General features: G+C 43.1%; 1 protein-coding gene and 2 non-coding genes across 6 annotated transcripts in view; all 3 read left to right on the forward strand.

The window, feature by feature from the left end:
• Nucleotides 1–19,916, forward strand: part of UBAP2 (ubiquitin associated protein 2) — a 130,862-nt gene that overhangs the window by 89,850 nt on the left and 21,096 nt on the right. For all 4 annotated transcript variants that reach the window (XM_074952280.1, XM_074952281.1, XM_074952282.1 and 1 more), the window contains 4 exons: nucleotides 3,092–3,131; nucleotides 12,615–12,798; nucleotides 16,263–16,329; nucleotides 19,607–19,802. In XM_074952280.1, the coding sequence (XP_074808381.1) occupies nucleotides 3,092–3,131; nucleotides 12,615–12,798; nucleotides 16,263–16,329; nucleotides 19,607–19,802 (487 nt within the window). The remainder of the gene's footprint in view (nucleotides 1–3,091; nucleotides 3,132–12,614; nucleotides 12,799–16,262; nucleotides 16,330–19,606; nucleotides 19,803–19,916) is intronic.
• LOC141988331 (small nucleolar RNA SNORD121A) lies at nucleotides 11,006–11,086 on the forward strand. Its single transcript, XR_012639750.1, has one exon. It is a non-coding gene; the product is annotated as a small nucleolar RNA SNORD121A (small nucleolar RNA).
• On the forward strand, nucleotides 13,790–13,872 carry LOC141988330 (small nucleolar RNA SNORD121A). The gene has a single exon (XR_012639749.1). It is a non-coding gene; the product is annotated as a small nucleolar RNA SNORD121A (small nucleolar RNA).

A 19,916-nucleotide genomic window follows, 5' to 3' on the forward strand; every position in this document is an offset into this window, starting at 1 on the left:
TTCTCTTTTGACTCTTCCCCCCCCCCCCCACTCCCCCAAACTCTGTTGTTCTTCGCTGTTGCTTTTCTTGCCCTTCAGTCCTCAGGTATGCAGATCTTTGTGATGTTTCTCTGGATTTTGATTTCTTGATTTGCTCTACAGTCTGTTTCTAGCTAACATTCTCATTTTGATTGACTCCATCTTCCTGAAGCTTAGCATCTTGTTTTTTAAAAAACAAATTGACATTACATATCCACCATGATATCTTGCCAGCATAACTTTGGTGCAGAGACTGTTTATTACATTTGTACAGCATATAGCACAGTGGGGCCTGACCGGGTTATGGCCTTCAGGCACTACCACATTATAAATGTTAAATAATAAAAATACAAGACCAAAGAGAATATGCACATTACATTTTAAAGATCACACGGTCAGCAGGTCCACATAACTTGCATCCAAGAATTTAAAAAGAGATGACTGAGGAACTCACTGGGCTGTTAGTTATAATTTTCAGTAAGTCTTTGGGAAGACACTGGGGAAGTTCCAGAAGACTGGAAGGAAGCTAATGTTGTGCCATTATTTAAAAAGGGTAAATGGGATGACCTGAGTAATTATAAGCCTGTCAGTATGATGTTGATCCTGAGCAAGATAATGGAGTAGCTGATATAGGGCTCAACTAATAAAGAATTAAAGGAGGGTTAATGCCAATCAACATAGGTTTATTAAAAAACTGATCCTCCCAAACTAACTTGATATCTTTTTGTGATGAGATTACACATTTGGTTGATAAAGATAATAGTGTTTGATGCAATATACGTAGACGTCTGTGAGGTGTTTGACTTGGAACTGGCTGACATTTTGATTAAAAATCTAGAACTATATAAAATTAACAAGGCACACATTAAATGTATTTAAAGCTGGCTGACTGATAGGTCTCAAATTGTAATTGTAAATGAGCAATCATCGTCGAGTGGGTATGTTTCTAGTGAGATCCTGCAGAGATCTGTTCTTGGTTCTATACTATTAAGCATTTTTATTAATTACCTGGAGGAAAACATAAAATAATCACTGATAAAGTTTGCAGATGACACACAAACTGGGAGAGGTGGTAAATAATAGGTCACTGATTCAGAGTGATCTGGATCACTTGATAAGATGTACGTAAGCAAACAGTGTGTGTTTTAATGCAGCTAAATATCAATACCTAGGAACAAAGAATGTAGACCATACTTACAGGATGGGGAACTCTGTCTTGGGAAGCAGTGATTCTGCAAAAGATCTGGGGATCATGTTGTCTAATCAGCTGAACGTGAGCTCCCAGTGTGACACTGGCCAAAAGAGTGAATGCGATCCTTGGATACATAAAAAGGGGAATCTCATGTAGAAGTAGAGAGGTTATTTTCCCTGTTTTTGGTGCTGATGTGACTGCTGTTAAAATATTGTGTCCTGTTCTCATGTCCACAGTTCAAGAAGGGTGTTGATAATTTGGAGAGGGTTCAGAGAATAGCTACAAGATTGATTTAAGGATTAGAAAAGATGCCCTATAATGATATATTCAAGGAGCTCAGTCAATTTAGCTTAAGGGATGACATGATTACGGTTAAGGGATGACATGGTTACGGTCTTATAAGTACCTAAATGGGGAGTACACATTTGATAAAGGACTTTTCAAGCTAGCAGAGAAACGTATAACAGGATCCCGTGGCTCAAAGACAAAGCTAGACAAATTCAGACTGGAAATAAGGCATACATTTTTAACAGTAAGGGTCGTTAACCATTGGAACCACTTACCAAGGGTTGCCATGGATTCTCTGTCACCAGCAATTTTTAAATCACGTTTGGACGTTTTTCTAAAAGATCTTCTCTAGGGATTATTTTGGGGCAGTTCTCTGGCCTGTGTTATACAGGAGATCAGATTAGATAATCACGATGGTCCCTTCTGGCCTTGGAATCTACAAATCTGTGAATTTCAGAAGAGGGCAACTAAAATGATTAGGGGTTTGGAACGGGTCCCATATGAGGAGAGATTAAAGAGGTTAGGACTTTTCAGGTTGGAAAACAGGAGACTAAGGAGGGATATAATAGAGGTATATAAAATCATGAGAAGTGTGAAGAAAGTTAATAAGGAAAAGTTATTTACGTGTTCCCATACTATAAGAACTAGGGGCCACCAAATGAAATTAATGGGTAGCAGGTTTAAAACAAATAAAAGGAAGTTCTTCAGTCAGCGCACAGTCAACCTGTGGAACTCCTTGCCTGAGGAGGTTGTGAAGGCTAGGACTATAACAGGGTTTAAAAGAGAACTAGATAAATTCATGAAGATTAAGTCCATTAATGGCTATTAGCCAGGATGGGTAAGGAATGGTGTCCCTAGCCTCTGTTTGTCAGAGGGTGGAGATGGATGGCAGGAGAGAGATCACTAGATTGTTACTTGGTAGGTTCACTGCCTCTGGGGCACCTAGCATTGGCCACTGTGGCTAGACAGGACACTGGGCTGGATGGACTTTTGGTCTGACCCAGTATGGCCGTTCTTAAATGACAATAACATCCTCTTTGTATTTCTCCATATGATCTCCTTGTAACAATTTCAAACATAATTATGTTCTGGTCTCTGTAACTTAATGGCTCAATCACACTTAACTTCTGAACCAAGTTCTACGTGGTGGTGTGCAGGATTATAAATCTAGAGCATTCACTTTTGTGGACCAGAATGATCCAAGAAGCAATTGTTTCCTCTCAAACCTTATCTCCCAATGGAGGGTTCCAATCTCTATGTAATTTGCCTAGGTGCAGTTGTGTGTTCTATTAGATCAGGGAGACAACAGTTTCTCACGTGTCCCTGACTTTACCATCACTCATTCATATAGCCTTCTTGTTTCCTTTTTATTCCTGTGTCCCTGGGATGTGTCTCACAAACATTGTACCTACACTTTCCTATATAGTTTAGCCCACGGAATGACAATTGATTATTTCACATCCCTCTTGACTTTCAATTTGGAATGAATATAAAGTTTCGCAATGAGCAGCCTGTTAAATGTCTGAATCATGTAGGGTTTTTAATACCACCTCTGTCAGGTGGCTTACTCATTCGTTTTCCCTTTGTTTACAGAATGGGCACAGTGGTGTTCGAACACAGCCAACTCTTGACAGTAAGTTTATAAAGCTCCATTATATACACAGCTGTTTTTCTGACTGTCCCCTACCCCTCAACATGCACACCATTGTAGTCATAGATTGTTTAAGGCTTTGTACAACTTTCGCTGTTTAATTTTTGGCTAAACAGTTTGAGTTTTAAACTTGGTATCAGAAAATAAACACACAGTTTGCACAAGCCCCATTGCTGCTCAGTCCTTTCAGAGCACATGCTGCTGCAACCAGAGCTGTCCCCTCTGACTCCCACAGCAAATCATCCATCCTTAAAGGGACAGGGCACAGGTAAATATAACCCTGATGTTCCCTTGAGTGCTGCACTCCCCCCATGTAAATGTAATGTTGTCCCAACATTTCTGTTAACTATGTATAACCTACAGTCCATTCATTTGATTTATTAGAAGTTTGCAAGTTGCACAAACTCGTAACTAGTTTCAGAGTGGTAGCCGTGTTAGTCTGTATCAGCAAACACAATGAGGAAAGTCCTTGTGGCACTTTAGAGACTAACAAATGTATTTGGGCATAAGTTTTCGTGGGCTAAAACCCACGTCATCAGATGCAATCTGATGAAGTGATGCTAGTTTTAGCCCACGAAAGCTTATGCCCAAACTTGTAACTGTCATTCTCAACTGAGTCTTTGGGTCGGGGTGTGTGTGTGTCTCTCTCTCTCTCAAGTTCTGGTACGGATGGTGGAAATGTATGCATCTCTCTTCAGTTTTTCATATTAAGCAGAAAAAGTCTGGCAATTTTCATTCCAAAATCCAACTGAACAGTCAGTTCTGAACACCATAGATCCCTGAAGATATTCATATATCAAGAAATAAAAGTTCCCGTATGAGCAGTGATAGAATCATGTTAACTCCAAGTCACTGGGTGGCATATGGCAGACTATTTAGAAAACGTACTAAATTAACATCATAACAAACTATCCAGAATTATAAAACACTTCATTTAATTTTAGAGCAATAGACATACCATAAGTCAGTATCATTTTACCAGTATTACATGTGTCTTGGATAGAGTGCAGGATAAGGTACAGGAATAGGCATTTGGTATGGCATCTGACAAACATGAGGATAGCGAGATGGTGCATTCACGAGTTCAGTAGTTTGATTTAGGCCCTGATAAGTTGGTGTCCCTAAATATTCATATTTTGGTGTCTGTGTGGCTCTTCTTTTTCTAGTTGGATGACCTGGAGTGTCAGTGGATTGTTCTGGTGATCTGCCCTCTTGTGCACTGCTGATTTCAGGTTCCATGGTCTCATTTTGGCATTCATGTTTTTCAGTGGCTGGTGTGAATGGCACATCAGTCTAATGCAGTTTCCAAATTCACAGGGTCAACCACATCCTCATTTCCCAGATGTGGATGAAATGTTTCTGCCTTGGAATTCACAGAATCTGTGCCGTGGACAATATCTGGTACCATCACATAATGTAGTTCATCTTCACTGTCATTATCATAATCACTGGAGTCCAAATGCTTGTTCTCATTTTGATCTCTTGTTGCACTAGTTTGCCTTGGTCTCTGTTTCTTCCTTTGTTGTGGTTTAGAAGGTGGTGTTACATCCAAGGGCAAGCAGTCACAGGGAACTAAAAGATTGCAATGGAGAACTCTTTAAAACATCCTTCCTCATCTTTTTCTTGTTAATTCATAGACTGGACTATCCCCTTTCCTTTCAAATAAAACATGAATCTTATCTTTCCAATAGGATCTTAATTTTTCTGGTCACGCTCTCTGAAAGATTCTGCACAAGTACTGTCACTGGGAAGGAGGGCAACACCATGCACTTTCTGATCATAGTGATTTTTACCACAAGTAGCAGATTTTTGAGAACACTTTGATGCCAGTTCATAAGCTTTTTTCATCTTCTGGGTCCATTTCTCAGCTTAATCTTTATGGTGCCCAGGTATATATTTAGAGTTTATAGGTAAACCAAATGCAATGTCAATGCGTAAATGTGATCCCCCATATAATATATAGAGGGGAGAACTCTGTAGCTTCATTTTGTGTACAGTTATAGACTTAGATGACCTTATTTAAGGGAAACTTTCCAGCTTGACTTTTGTTTTTCTAGCAAGGTTCACAACATAGCGAAGAGTTCAGTTCTGCCTTTCTACCTGCCCATTGCCTTATGGGTGGCATGGGATTGTGAGAGATGTAAAATTGAAACGGTAGTGCTGTAACTTTCTGAATAAATTATTTTCACACTTAAATGGTTCTGTTGTAACTGTTAGTTGGCTGGTGAGGATTCTTTTGCTTGACTCATGTACAGACTCTAGTAATGTAATGTTTGATCTTTGCCTTTATCTGTGGCCAATTAAACCGATCTCTTGAAAGACTGATTACTTTCTCTGCTCCTAAATGTCCCATCTCTTCATGTAGCTGTTGATTACCTTTCTTTCTTTTTTATTTTTCAGGTAATACCAGTTGATTTTGTAACTTGGTTTTCCAATAAAGTATTGCATCTGTTTCCAGATGCAGTGGTACCACTCTCACACATCAGGGTGGACATATTACCATATCCTCCTGTGTTCTCTTGGTTATTTTGTCTTTACCCCATGGATTTATAATGAAGAATTTTAGCAACAGCTGGATCTTCCTTTTGAACGTCCAAAATGTCTTCTCGTGGAAATGGTTTTATGGTGGATTTAATAACTGTGGACATGAGTTTCTGCAAGCAAAGGGATGGTAGTAATAGCTGCTAACTAAGATACCTTGTCATCTTTTTGTACATCTAAGGACTGAAAGACAGCATTAACATCTTTGCTTGTCTCTCTTGTGCATTTTGTCATCTATTTTTCCATATCAAGGTGCACTCTAAATAAAGCATCTGGCTACGCATTAGATTTCCCTAGATGATATTTAACTTTGAAGTTCAAGTCAGCTAATTTTGAAGCCTGTGGCATTCAGCCTGGCAGAAATGAAGGCATAGGTTAGCAGGTTGTTATTGTTGTAAACGATGAAGGATTTTGTGTATAGAAATAATCATGGAATTGGTCAGTAACAGCCCACTTCAAAGCTAGAAACTCCAGCTTTCCTTAGTGAAGGTGATAATTCTCCTCAGCTGTACTACATGTTCTTGACCCATACCAATTATTCTATCATCTTGACATTAATAGAAGGCTGCACTTAATCCCTTATTGGAAGCATCTACATGAAAGAGAAAGGGTTACGCAAATCAGGATAGGCAGTTTTTGGTGGCAGTTGTTTTAAAACATTTTGATGTCGCTGAGTCCAGAGAAGTGGCTGTTCGGAGGATATCTGTCCAAATGCCTTTCCTTGCCCTTTAGCTTTCTTCTTTTTCCAAGCCACTTTTGACAGTGTTGAGTCAGATTCCAGTGAAACAATCAACAAGTCATACAGTGGCTGTGCTAGTCTAGAAAAGTCTTGCATGTAGCTTCGGTAGTAGATGATGAAGCCTAGCAGCTTGCAAAGTTCCTGTATTGTGTTCGGTGGTTTCTCTGCGAGAACACAGAGTCAAGGTGTCAGTTGGATACCACCATTACTGAGTAATGTACCTCTGTTTTAAAGGTCATATTGAGAAACGTTCATCTTAATTATATGCTTCTGTGACTGTTGCAATACTCTCCTTATGTTCTCTGTGCGTTCTTCAAAAGCGCCACTGTCCACAAGAACGTTGTCCAGGTAGGAAAATGCAAACCTCATCTCCTCTTCCATCAATTTAGCAGCTGCTTCTCGAGGGGATGGATTTACTACAGTGATGGGGAAAAACCCTGTTTGTTGCTATAGCAAGTGTCTACACTACAGTGACGTAGCTGGAGTGCTGCAACTTGTAGTGTAGACATACCCTAAATTGGGTACTCTGGGTTGCAGCTTGGGTGTTTAATGGCAAATACAGGCTGCTCCTGGTAGATCTGATAGTGTCGACTTTGCCTCTGCTCTCTTGTGATTTTCCTGCATGACATCTGACTGGTAGTGTTCCATACTGCCACATCTGAAACAGCGGTCACAAGTATCACCTCTGCCAGATTGTCTGCAGCTAGCACAGGGGCGGGCAAACTTTTTGGCCTGAGGGCCGCATCGGGTTTCTGAAATTGTATGGAGGGCCGGTTAGGGGAGGCTGTGCCTCCCCAAACAGCCAGGCATGGCCCGGCCCCTGCCCCCTATCCAACGACCCCCCTTCTCCTTCCCTGATGGCCCCCCCGGGGACCCCTGCCCCATCCACCCCCCTGCTCTCTGTCCCCTGACGGCCCCCGTACCCCCCGCCCCATCCAACCCCCACCCCCCCTCCTTCCTGACTGCGCCCTCGGGACTCCTGTCTCATCCAACCACTCCTTCTCCCTGATGGCCCCCGGCCCCCCCGCCCCTAACTGCCCCCCCCCATTCCTGACTGCCCCCCTGGGACCCCTGCCCCATCCAACCCCCCTGTTTCCCGCCCTGTGACCACTTTGACCCCTATTCACATCCCCGGTCCTTGACCACCCCCTGAACTCCCCTGCCCTCTATCCAACCCGCCGTTGCTCCCTGGCCCCTTACCGCACCGGTGGTGCGGCTGCACCAGGACAGGCAGCCGCGCCGCGCAGCACAGAGACCGGGTCAGGCTGCGGCTCTGCAGCTGCATGCCCCAGGAGCTCGCTGCTCCTCTGCCCAGAGCAGGGGAGGGTCCGGGGGCAAGCTTCCCAGGCCAGGAGCTCAGGGGCTGGACAGGACGGTCCCGCGGGCTGTAGTTTGTCCACCTCTGAGCTAGCACATCCTCTTTTCTGGGGTTGCCTGCCTGCATGTGTGCTCGTACCATTCAGTGCTTTTGTGTGCACCCAGACAGCTTGCTGCTTATACTAATTTCAGCTTTTGCACCTTTGAGTTCATCAATACTAGCCTTTAGTTCCCTTATCTCATCCATCAACAAGTCACCTTTTGAGATTCTTTTCACTCAAGAGGAGGTGCTGCTTCCCTTTCTGACCTGTGCTCTGTGTATGGCAATTTGACAGAATTACAAGCTGCTGCCATAGCATGCCGTCCATTCCCCAACTTCTGGTGTTTCTCTGCTTCGTCAGCTACAGCAGTATGCAGCTTCTCAAACAAGGTCTCGTGCAACTTGATTATCTTTTAAACGAGGTTGCATCACAGTCTGACTATCCTGTCAGGACTAAATGGAGGAATGTGTTTTGGTGCAAGGACAGGGTTATATCTTAGGTCAGAGTCAGCTCCTTGTGAGGCAAAAAGTACTTTCTCTCTGAAATCAAGTTCTCCGAGCAGGGAATCCTGATGTGTCTTTTGGCTCTTGCTCTGGGTTTAAGAGCTGCATGCAGGTAAAATTCAGTTGCATCTTTTCCCTGGTTATAGGGCCTTGAGATGCATGTCAGTTTTGGCAGGCTGAGTTTTTTTCCTTCCAGCTAGCTCCTGAGGCTCCGTCCAAAGCAAACTCTCCTAATTACAGCTTTTGTTCTCTCAGCGTTCCCCTTTCAAATCCCACTTTCAGTTTGATAAATCAAACTGCTTAGCCTCAGTTCATCTATCCTTCTGGTGGGAGTTCCCAATCTATCCTGCTGTTTTTAAATGTATGCAGTGCTGTTGGTGGTGGTGTAGTCGTGTTGATCCGAGGATATTTGCGAGACAAGGTGTGGAAGATACTACCTCTCCCACCTTGTGTCTGTTACTTTACAGTCTGTCTTTAAAACTGGTTGTTTTCTGGGATAGAGTGACACATTTTCCCCAGGGATTTGTCGTTTAATTTCTCTCATGCTTTTCTGAAACTCTGTTTCTAGTGACTTTGCAGACCTTCAATTCTTAAAGGGACAAGGCACTGGTAACTCTAACCCTGGTATCCTCATGTGACCTGCACTTTTACTTATTGGCTAATATCGAAATGTTAAATCAGTCTTATTAAATCTGCTCCCGGATGTGCAACACTGAATAGACTTGTTTCAGAGTAGCAGCCGTGTTAGTCTGCATTCGCAAAAAGAAAAGGAGTACTTGTGGCACCTTGGAGACCAACCAATTTATTTGAGCATAAGCTTTCGTGAGCTACAGCTCACTTCATCGGACTTGGAGTCACAGGGCAGTTCCCAGGGTTATTTTTTAAATTCTTATGCCCACATTGCCGTCAATTGGATGTTTCTTACCAATTTTCCAGCTTCCCATTTGGAGAACAGAGAGATCATAATTTTATTTTTAGTAGAGTTCAAGAGGAACGTGGCTTTGTTTTATCTCGTGTTATCCTGCAGCAAACTTCTGGGAATAAGGTTGGCTAGCATGCTCCCTCTGCTGGATGGCTTGCCTGTGGCAGTAGAGCAAAAAACATGCTGGTGCAGGGGCAGGGGTTGTCTGGCCTTTCTGATGAACCTTTTTTCATGTATTCTCTTACTGGTAGTGCCCCCTGTGGCTCACTTCCTGGCATTCCTATCGTTATCGCTATCACACTATGCTTTTCTGCCCTGTATGAGCATGTCTGTGTTCCTTTTTATGGGTAGCAGCACAAATTGATATCCCTATAAACCCCACCCCCTCAGCCCCACACCTTGTGTTCATCCCAAGTCTGGGAAGGTATCCATCTCTCAAAAACCACCCTCAGGGTTGGTATCAGAAGTAGGGCCGTTTGTCCTTCCAGTACTCTCTTTCTCATACAAGCTTTGTGAACAGAGGTCTTGAGTACCCAGGTCTGCAAACCTGGCATGTTTTCATCAGCACAAAATTCAGCTTAAGGGTGGGGGGGAAGAAAAGCTTGAGAGTCTGCTGATTTACCATCTTTGAATCAGCTGCTCTCAAAATATCTGTAAAATACTGTTCCAGCTGAAAATGGGTTTACAACCTAAGCATGAGCTGCGACAAGGGAGCTGTGTAAGTTATCCTGTCTGTAGCACAGTGGCCTGCTTTTTTATTTATTGGATTTGTTCATCAAGTTACAACATTCTCTGAAGACCCACTTGGCTACTTTTTTAGTCTCAAATTCTTTGCTGTGCAAAATAGATCCTCTATTTCTGTTCACATCGCTGTCCTCTGTCATACAGGTTTGTAAACTGGGGACCATCTTTGATTCCTCCCACACTTACCCTAAACATCCAGGCTATGTTCAAAGCCTTCTTTTTTCCCCCCTAATAACACACTCTAACTCTGACCTTTTTCTTTGTGTCCATGCTGTTAAAACTGTAGTCCAAGTCCTAATCTTCCATCTTGACTTCTGTCATCTCCTCTCTGATTTCCACATCATGCCTTCCCCAACCCTTCCTATCCTTTCAAAATATGACAGCTGGGACTCTATTCCTGCCCATTGCCCAACTATGTCACTCCTCTCTTCAGCTCTCTTGCCTGGTTTCCCCTCTGTAAACACATCCTGTACAAGTGTCTTGTCCTTCCTGTCTAGGCCCTTCATGACTGCCCCCCCCCTTGCTTCTCCTGTCTTGTCTCTTATAGTGTCACCCTGGCTGCTTCCTCCTCTGCAAAGGGATGCCAGCCTTGTTCATCCAATTATCAGCTTCTTCTACAGCCATCTGTGTGATTTGTTTTCTGTGCCACCCCTTATGCATGCTGCACCATTCCTGCATCTGAGTGATCTGGATAGTCATTACCTCCTCCTTCAGATTCCCTCCTCAAGACCCATTTCTGCTTTGACCCTCACAAGAATTCAGTCAGTCAGCAATGGCTTGTGTGTCTGTCAGGACCAGCTAGTTTTATTTTTTTAAATGGCATTTTCATGAACCATCAAGTAGTGCAGTTGCTCCCTATATCACTACATGCTTTTATTTTCATCACCCTCATCCTCCCTTCCCTCTCTTTGTTTCTCATACTCATTGTGCTTGGTTTCAGAATGCAAATTCTCGAGGGAGTTACTGTTCATATTTGTTTATGTAACACCTAACACAGTGGGAGGGCCTGATCCTAACTGGGGGTCTCAGAGCTACAACAAAACAGCTAACATGGAAAGACGATGATGCTTAACTTCCAAGCACATATCCGAATTGTACTGTGGACACTCTTAAGACTGAGTCTTTTCATCCCTCTTGTATTTTGCATACCAGTTAATAGTTAACTCGTTGGGGCATAGTCACTGAAACCATGAGGTATAAAAAGATGGAGCTGCATGAAAGGAGTAACTGGCCTTCTGAATCTTAGTGGCAAATGGCTGTTCAGTGTACCTGCTTGTGAATTTCAGCAAGGAGTTTGAGAACTTCTGAATTTCCATGTTGTAATTGAAGTGCTTCATGGGACATCACACCACAATGGCATGGATTTAACTGGATAATTACATTAGTGTCCTAGAATCCTCCAGCTTAACAATACAATGGAGTGATCCCCGGGAAAGGTGCACTTGTAATAAGTAGGTGACTTTTAATTGATTTGTAGTAGAACAGTTCATTCTCAGCATTTTCCATGTCTCTAGGATGAGTAAAACAAGGCCATATTAGTCATCTGTTTGGGTCACCAAAAGTGCTCAATGAAAGGGTGTTATGTTTGATTGTAGCTTGTTTTGTTTCATTGTCAGCACTTCCCAAATACTTCTAAACCATTTATTAAAGGGATGTACTTCCTTGCTACTCTGAACCAGTAAGTTGTACGTACTGTGTTTGTCTGTCCAAAACTCACTTGAGGAGTATCAAAACAGTGTCTTGTTCTTGTTTACAAATAGATTAAATTATTTTTTTATTTCTACAGCGTCATAGATGTGCCTGGAGCTTTACAGGCAAATACAACAGACCCTTGTCACGCTTACGCTTCAAGTTAGACTAGGTGTAACCAGAAGAGCAGAGTGATATGGGGGAGGAAGAAAAGGGAATTGAAAGATGCACAGAGTGTCACCTTAGTTGCATACAAGCCATTAGCTCCTTTATTATTTTCTATTGGACTTGGTGTCTGCAGTTTTTTACAGCTAGCAGTTCTTCATTCTTGACTAGTAAAGCCATTGTGCTGGAAATCTGAGTGTGAAAAACCCTATAAAGAGGGCGAGAATGGAGGTCATCTACCCAAAATAAGTGAGCCTTGAGGAAATACCATGAGGAATAGACTACATCAGGGTTGTGGATGATGTTCCGGGCATGGGCAAAAGCACAGGGTTGTAAGAGGAGATCGCCATGGGATTATCAAGACATGCTGTGTTGGTAGAGCATAGGGTGGAAGTGGGGCAGTTAGGAGAGGAACAGAGATGTAGGCAAAGGTTGGGAAGGGCCTTGAAAGTGAGGATGAGGAGTTCAAAATTGATGTGGAAGAAGATTGGAATCAATGCAGGAGATTCAGAGGGGGAGTGACAGACCAGTGGGCAAAAAAAAAGTGACAATAGATAAGTAAACAAAGGAATCTCACTCACTAAAAATCTACTAGTGAAAATCATAGACCTGTCAAAGGAAAGTAACAGATGGCATGGCTTTACCAGTGCCTGCGGGTCACTAAGTCATCAGCACCAATTCATCACACATTGGTAAATTGACTGGAATGTGCTGCCTTGCCTTAAAGTCTCTTTGTTCCCGAATCAAATACGTGGTGTTGTGTGTGCTGGAATTCCTTTCTGATTGGCTTTTTCTAACTTGCAGCTACTTCATCAGTTCCAACGTCTAAGACAGAAACCTCTCCCTCGCTTCCTGCTGCGGGGTCTCTGCCTAGCACAGCGTCCTCCACTGCTTCGCTTCTGCCTTCAGCTCCACAGCACACAGCAGCGTTACCCAGCTTGCCCCAGTCCAGTGACTTGGCCAGCAGCTCACTCTCCCAGTTAAGCAGGTACAGTAGGAGGACAAAGGAAAACGGGTTGAATTTGGGATTAGTGGCAGTGTGCGCAGGATAGAAATGGGTCAGTGTACAAGGTGACTCCAGATAAATGCGGTCCCCTCTCTTGTTTTAACCTGAACTAGGACAGGTATTCATAAGAGATCCAGGATAATGTTTCTGGTTGGAATATATGAACCACATGCTACATATCGGTGGTACTGTGCCCACAGATCTCTGTGCTTGGAGTCTCATAGATTTAGCAGCAATATTGTATTTAAGGATCTGCTGCTTCAGTGTAGCCTATAATGGATTCCAAATGAGACACACACATCTTCATTTGGTGTTTCTGCCACCTTATCCACAGCACCAGCTATTAATCTGGCCAGTGGTTTAGCCTATAAAAATTCAATTCTTTAGCAGTTGCTTTCTGACCATTTTAAAATGTTGTAGATGTTTAAATCCTTGATTGTCACACATTTAAAGTAAAAAAAATGCCTACATTGGGACTGAGGGCTGAGTGGTTCCGAGTGCTTCTTGCTAAGATGTTACCTTGAGGAAATGTCAGATTGAAGCTCTGGGAAGATCAGTCCATCACCACTCAGCTCTTCTGTGCCAGCTGTTTGCTTCCCACTGCACATTATTAAAGATTCTTTCTTGAACAGGTGTCCTCGTGAGTCTATATTTATTATATAAACTACTTATGCTGTTTGACCTCTGCACTTTATTTCTTGAATTTAGCAATGGATTGAGCCAGGACCTAATGGGTCTTGTCCATCTCCCAGCTAGTGCATGGTTGTGCCCTACTGGACAGCCAGTGTTGAGTGAAGTCTTAAATGCCTCAAGTAATTGGAATTATTCCTTTCACCCGAGACTTGATCTCTCATGTTTTTGCTGTACCACCTTTCATCCAAAAAGGATCCAAAGCGCTTCACAAACAATGAGTGAGGCGCCTTGCTAGAAATTTGGGTTGGTGTGTGCATAATGTGGGACAGACTTGGAGTAACCTGAAAAGACAGTGATGCCTCATTTCCAAGCACATATCTGACTTGCATGTGCAGACAGCTCTTGAGTCTGAGTCTTTTCAGTAGTGGACCCCGATGAATCAAAGTGTCGGGGGAATGTGCATTTCGAAAACTACCTGTGCATGACTGAACCATTTCCCTCCTTCTGCCACAGTGTCTCCTCATCCTGATGGCTGCAGGAGAGAGAGGCACTAAAAGTCTTAGTGAAATTGGTCTGTAAAGCGGCAGAGGTGTGTGCTGGTCCTCCTCCTGGACATGCACCAAAGGGCTTGGTCCTGAATTAGGAACTGTCTGACACAATTAACTTTCAGTCTGGTTATAAACACCACTGGTGCATCTCCAAAGAAAATGCCTGTATTTAATCATGGTCAGGACACTTGTCCTCCTGTCTCTCATTGACGTGAATGGGGCTTTCTTAATGCCAGAATTCTGAAGGGAGCGTATAGACGTGTGAGTGTGAGCAGACCTGGTTCTGAGCTGCTTTACTCTTCTGGGTGGTTGGCTTTGTTTGTGGTGGTTGCATTTTGTCTGCTCCTTATTTTGCTGCGGTGGTATTAGTTTTGGGGTGGGAGGAAAGGTGAAGCTGTTGGTCATTTAAAATGCTTAAAAATAAGCTTTAGACACCTGCCAAGAAGGCTTTTACAGGACTGCTGCTGAAATCTGGTGCTGGTGTCGCTGTTAGCACTATAATCCTGGAGGTGGGACTCCTTGATTGAAAACAAGCAGTTGTAGGAAGAATGAATTTACTCCCTAAAAGTAGAATCTCTACAAGAGTCCATTTCCACTATTTAGAAAAACTTTAAGCCTTTTCCCCAGAGATTTAAAGGAGCTTGAAGATAAACTAGCTGAGTTGTGCTGGATGTGGGGGGATAGCCTAACTCAAGGACGAGAAAAGCAAAACAATGCAGTACAAGAAACGAGAGTTGATTTAAAAAGTTAGGGTTAGGAGTTTGAGAATGGCTGGCTTGCCTGAAAATGTAGGAACTGGGAAGACCGTATTCCTTCTGCTGAGGCATCAGAAGATTCACATCTAGCAGGAAGAATGTGGCTTGCTTTTTTCATTTCTGCTAGGAGATTTCTGAGGAGTAAGTCTCCCTCTGAGAACTGTCCTAATGTATGTGAACTGGATGGTGAGAAACAAGCTCCTTACTGTTGCAAAAGGAGCTGATCCTTTGTTATTTCAAAGCTGAGTTCTGTCCTTTATGATTCTACATCTCTCAGGAGATATGAGGCTTTTCCTTTGTAAACAAGATGAGGGATTTAGGTCTTTAAATCATCTGATTAAATGAAGAGTGTACTTTGGCAATCAGGTTTGTGTTTTAAATTCAGAAAGTGGAGACCTGCCTAAAGCAGTGAAGGTTTGAGAGCACAGAAGTTGCTCCTGAATCCTAGCTTGAAGAGTCTACATGACATACAGATACATGCAAACTCCTATTGTTTAGTCTTTTTTATTTTTATTTGAACTACTCTTCCTTTGCTACTCTTCCCTTTATCTTCTCACTGTTTCTACCTAGAATTTCTATAGTGAATATTCTGTGTAATGGACACTTTAACATGCCCTGACTCCCAGAGTTTTACTGTGTTTGAATATTTTAAAATGTAATTGGAATTTTTTTATATAAGAGCGACAAGGTGGGTGAGGTAATATCTTATTGGACCAATTTCTGTTGGTGAAAGAGACAAACTTCCAAGTTCCATAGAGCTGCTCTTCAGAGGTTGGTCCAATAAAAGATATTACCTCACCCACACTGTGTCTCTCGAATCCTGGGACTAGTATGGGTAGAACAACACTACAGATAACAATAGAAGATCTGTAGTGTTATGTATGCATATTGTGAGTGATTAAAATGGATTTGGGGGCTCGATGGTGTGATTTCAGTTTGATGCTGGAATTCCCTTTCGGTGTTCTAAGTGACAAATGTTCTTCCTGCTTTTACTTCACCCTTTTTAATCTACACTTTTTTGATCCCTGTTTTCCTGAAGGGGTTGAGACCGTTAGCAGGCTTGTAGTGTTAATACTCTGGAATGTTCATTAGTGGGGTCAGTATTATGCAGCTGAATTCAGAAGGGATTCTATTTCTTCTTATAAATGGCTTGTAGTCATTGCTTTCGCAACCCCATAAGAAACTTTTACTCATTTAAAACATGAGAAATTTACAAACTCTAATGAGCAATGTTTTCATGTCAGTCACAATGGCTTTCTTATAACACTGAGAGGAGAGTAGTTAATTGCCATTCTCCATTGTAAGAAGACCTTTGACTTTGTGTTGCTTTTGATTCCAGAACTGGTTTTCTATATATCTCAATAACTTCTTTTTAGTGCTAAAATAAAACACTAAAACATTAAGAAGTATTTTTAAATGCTTTTATAATGTTCAGTTGTGAGAAATTGCAGGATGATTAGTCTGTTTAGTTTAGTTTTATTGATTAACCCTTTAAAATTTGTCTTTCTAGTTCCCTCTCCAATCATCAGAGCAGCCTCTCCTCTGCTGCAGTGCTGTCTGCGAGCACCTCACATGCGGTAAGTCCCGTTTGCATCATAACAGCTATTTAGTCTACATTGTTGTCTGCAGTGTTGAAATGTGTTCTCTACTGATGCTAAACAATCTGTTCCGCTTTGCATTTAGCTGTGACACTCTGAGTACGTTTCCCAGACCGGAAGAAGAGCTCTGTGTAAGCTCAAAAGCTGGTCTCTCTCACCAACAGTAGTTGTTCCAATAAAAGATATCACCTCACACACCTTGTCTCATTAAATCTGCAGTCAGCTTTCCTGATAAAAGTTTAAGATGCCTGTCAAGCTGTCTGGAGTGGGACCAGTCTCAGGGCAGACTGCTAAGAAGCAGGGCACAAATCTCAAACTGGTTGTGAATTCTATCCTTAGATTTCACCAACAAAGTATCAAGTGTAAACTCCTAAAGCACTGTTACAGCCTTAACATGGAGTCACCGACAGTCCCCTTGGGTACTCTGGTGTGTCTTGCCACCCATGCAAGCGTGCCTTTGTGAGAGATGGTCCTTTACACCAAAAATAACAATATTTAGGTTGCTCCCAGTCCCAAAGGGGACTTACCCAAGTCAATTGCACTTTAAGTTCTATACCAAAGATAACACTTGTAGCCAATCCTATAATAATACACTTAAGAAAAATAAATGAGTTATTTACAAGGTTAAAGCAGGTAAACATACACACAAATGAGTTGGTATTAAGTTCCAAAAGGTGATAGAAGCTCCTATTATAAGCAAGGTCTATAAGTCCTTCCGGGCTAACCCACGCCAAGCACTGGGGATCTTTTGCTTCTGATTAGTATTCCTTGCCCCTCAGAGTCCAACCAGCATAAAAGACCAGTTTCTTCATGTCAGGGATTTTTATTCCCTTCCTCCCAGAGTTCAAGCTGATGGGATGAACTCATGCACACGTCTCGTCTTCATGGGGGTGGGAGGAGGAATGCACTTAGCAAAGTCTTTGTCCTTTGATGTTTCACAGTGGCGCATTTGGTTTCAGTGAGCCTTCTTGTGTACAGGACCTAATACCTTCTATAGGAAGCCAGCCTTTACATTAGTTAATGCTTCTTTCCTGTTTGGTGAGTTACACAGTTAGAGGTTTACAGTGCAAACACTTAACATTTGTACCCCATGTTATTAGGTTATATTAAGTGAGATTAATACATGCAACATCCTACATGCTTTTCATAAAGTCTAAACACTAAACGTATTTTTATAAATCTAATACCTATTTTAATAACACTAACACACAGGTGAGCCAGACTGGTTTCCAGCTATGCATTCATCAGTGTTTGGTTGGGCCTAGGCATGAGGTGACACCTGGTCTGCCAGTGTCACAATGCCTTTTTAAAGTGTTACCACCCACGAGGGACTGAGACAAGTGCTTTATCTCACTAGGGAAGAGGGGGAATTTCCCAGCTCACTAGTGGTATAAAGATCTTGTCTCTATTGCTGATGGCTCATGATTGATTGGACATTAAAGCTGTCAGTGGTCTAGCACTGAATTTTGCCCATCCTGCCCCTCAGACAAATGTAACCCCAGAGGAAACTTCCACATAAGGGAATAGAGAGAGATTTTTGTCACGAGTTACATTAAAAAGTGGCTGTTTGAAGCTGCTCCGAAGTTTTGAATGTTATTACTAACCTTGGTGGAGTTGAGTTAGCAGGCAGTGTGCAAATGACATGGTCTGAGGTGTATGAAGAGCACCATGTAATACATGATTCTGGAATGCGTTGCATGAGTATTACTGTCATCTGCAGATGTCAGTTTGTTTCCGGTAACAAGACAAGCAGTATTGAATAAATGTGGTGCTACTAGAGCTGAATAGAAAGACGGTTGCTGTCTTGTTCTGTGGTGGGCTGCCCCTCTGTATGCAACTCCAAAATGGCGCATGGATTGGTTATGGTTAGTACAGGGCTTTTTTGTATGGGTTCAGTATATGTCGCACTCCAGTAAGTGTGTTAGAAACCATTACATCACCCCTAGTCGGCAAGTACAGTAAAAGCTGTTTTATCTGGCATGTTGGGAGAGTGGGGGGTGCCCGTTAGTGAAAAATGCCGGTTAACTAAGAGGGAGAGAGTTCGGGTGCGGGAGAGGGTGCAAGTCTGGGGGCACAAGATAGGGTGTGGAGCATGGGCTCTGGGAGGGGGCTTGTGTGTGGGAGGGGGCTTGGGGTGCAGGAGGAGGTGTGGGGCACCAGATCCGTGGGCCGCTTACCTCAGGCATCTCCCCGCAAGTGGCGACCTGTCGTGGCTGCTCCTAGGCGGAGGCACGGCAGACAGCTCTGGGGGCTGCCCTGGCCCCACCCCGAGCGCTGGCTCTGCACCTCCCATTGGCTGGGAACCACGGACAATGGGAGCTGTGGGGGCAGCGCCAGGCGTAGAGCTGCCTAGGAGCGCTTCCGCCTAGGAGCAGCCAGGAGAGGTCGCCGCCTGCAGGGAGCCACCCAAGGTGAGCGGCCCACAGATCCACGCCCCAAGTCCCCTCCCACATCCAAACTCCCTCCCAGAGCCCGCGCTCCGCACCCCCCTCGCACCCCAACCTCCTGCCAGCCCTGCGCCAACCGGACTATAAACCGGTGTTTCAATAAATATCAGAAATGCTGGTTTATAGAGCTTTCCAGTTGAAGTGCCAGATAAAACAGCTTTTACTGTACATTGAAATCTCTTACTTAGCAGAACGTTCCCTCTTCCCATTCTTTGCTGAGCTTTAGCTTTGCCATTATGGCACTTATATTGCTCTCTGGCACTATGCTGCAAGCAGTACCCTATCTGGCTTGCATATCAGTTTAACACATCTCCATTACCACTAAGGGCATTACGGTTTTTAAGTTTGTATTTCTCTTTTAATTTCTGCAAGTGGCCTGAAGAAATTCTATTAGCATGTGCCCTTTAAAGCAAATATCCTTTTCCTTAGATAAACCCCATGACAAGCTTGCAAAGATAACACAAGTGTGACCTTATCTAAGTTAAAGGATCATTCTGTTGAGAGCCAAAATGACCATATTTAACACAATAAAAAAAACAACCAAACCACAGATATATAATTCCAAGTTCCAACTCAGGCCTGGTAACTTGCATTTCATTCTCATGGTGTAGGTTTATAGAACCTCTTAATGGATTTATAGCCTTTGGCTCACTGTTCCTTGTTGAGTATGTGTATAAAACGGATGATAACGCTAGGATTCTCTTGCACATGCTGCTGCTATCTACAAGGTCGGGTGGTGGTTTTACTCAGGTGTTTCGCAGTGTGGTTTGTCTGCTCTGTGATCCCCATTCTTTTTGTCTCCTTTCTAGCACACCAGTGTTGAGAGCACAGCTTCACTCCAGCCCTCAACAACCTTTTCAACTGCTTCAACCTCAGCCACTAGCACCACATCCTCGGTTGTCAGCATGGCAAGCAGTATGAACACTACAAACAGCCTTGGCCTGAGCGTTACCAGTGTGTCTATGCCAGCTGCTTCTACACGGGCAGCTCCCTTAGTGTCTTCAGGTTCGCAATATTAACAAATCACATGAATAGACAGAGGACTTCAGTCTGCAGGGTTGTCAGTTGAGCACCACGCCAGCAATAACTACGCTAAGAAATATACACTCTTTAAAGACT

This window comes from Natator depressus, chromosome 5, assembly GCF_965152275.1.
Source record: "Natator depressus isolate rNatDep1 chromosome 5, rNatDep2.hap1, whole genome shotgun sequence".
NCBI classification, from domain to species: Eukaryota; Metazoa; Chordata; order Testudines; family Cheloniidae; genus Natator; species Natator depressus.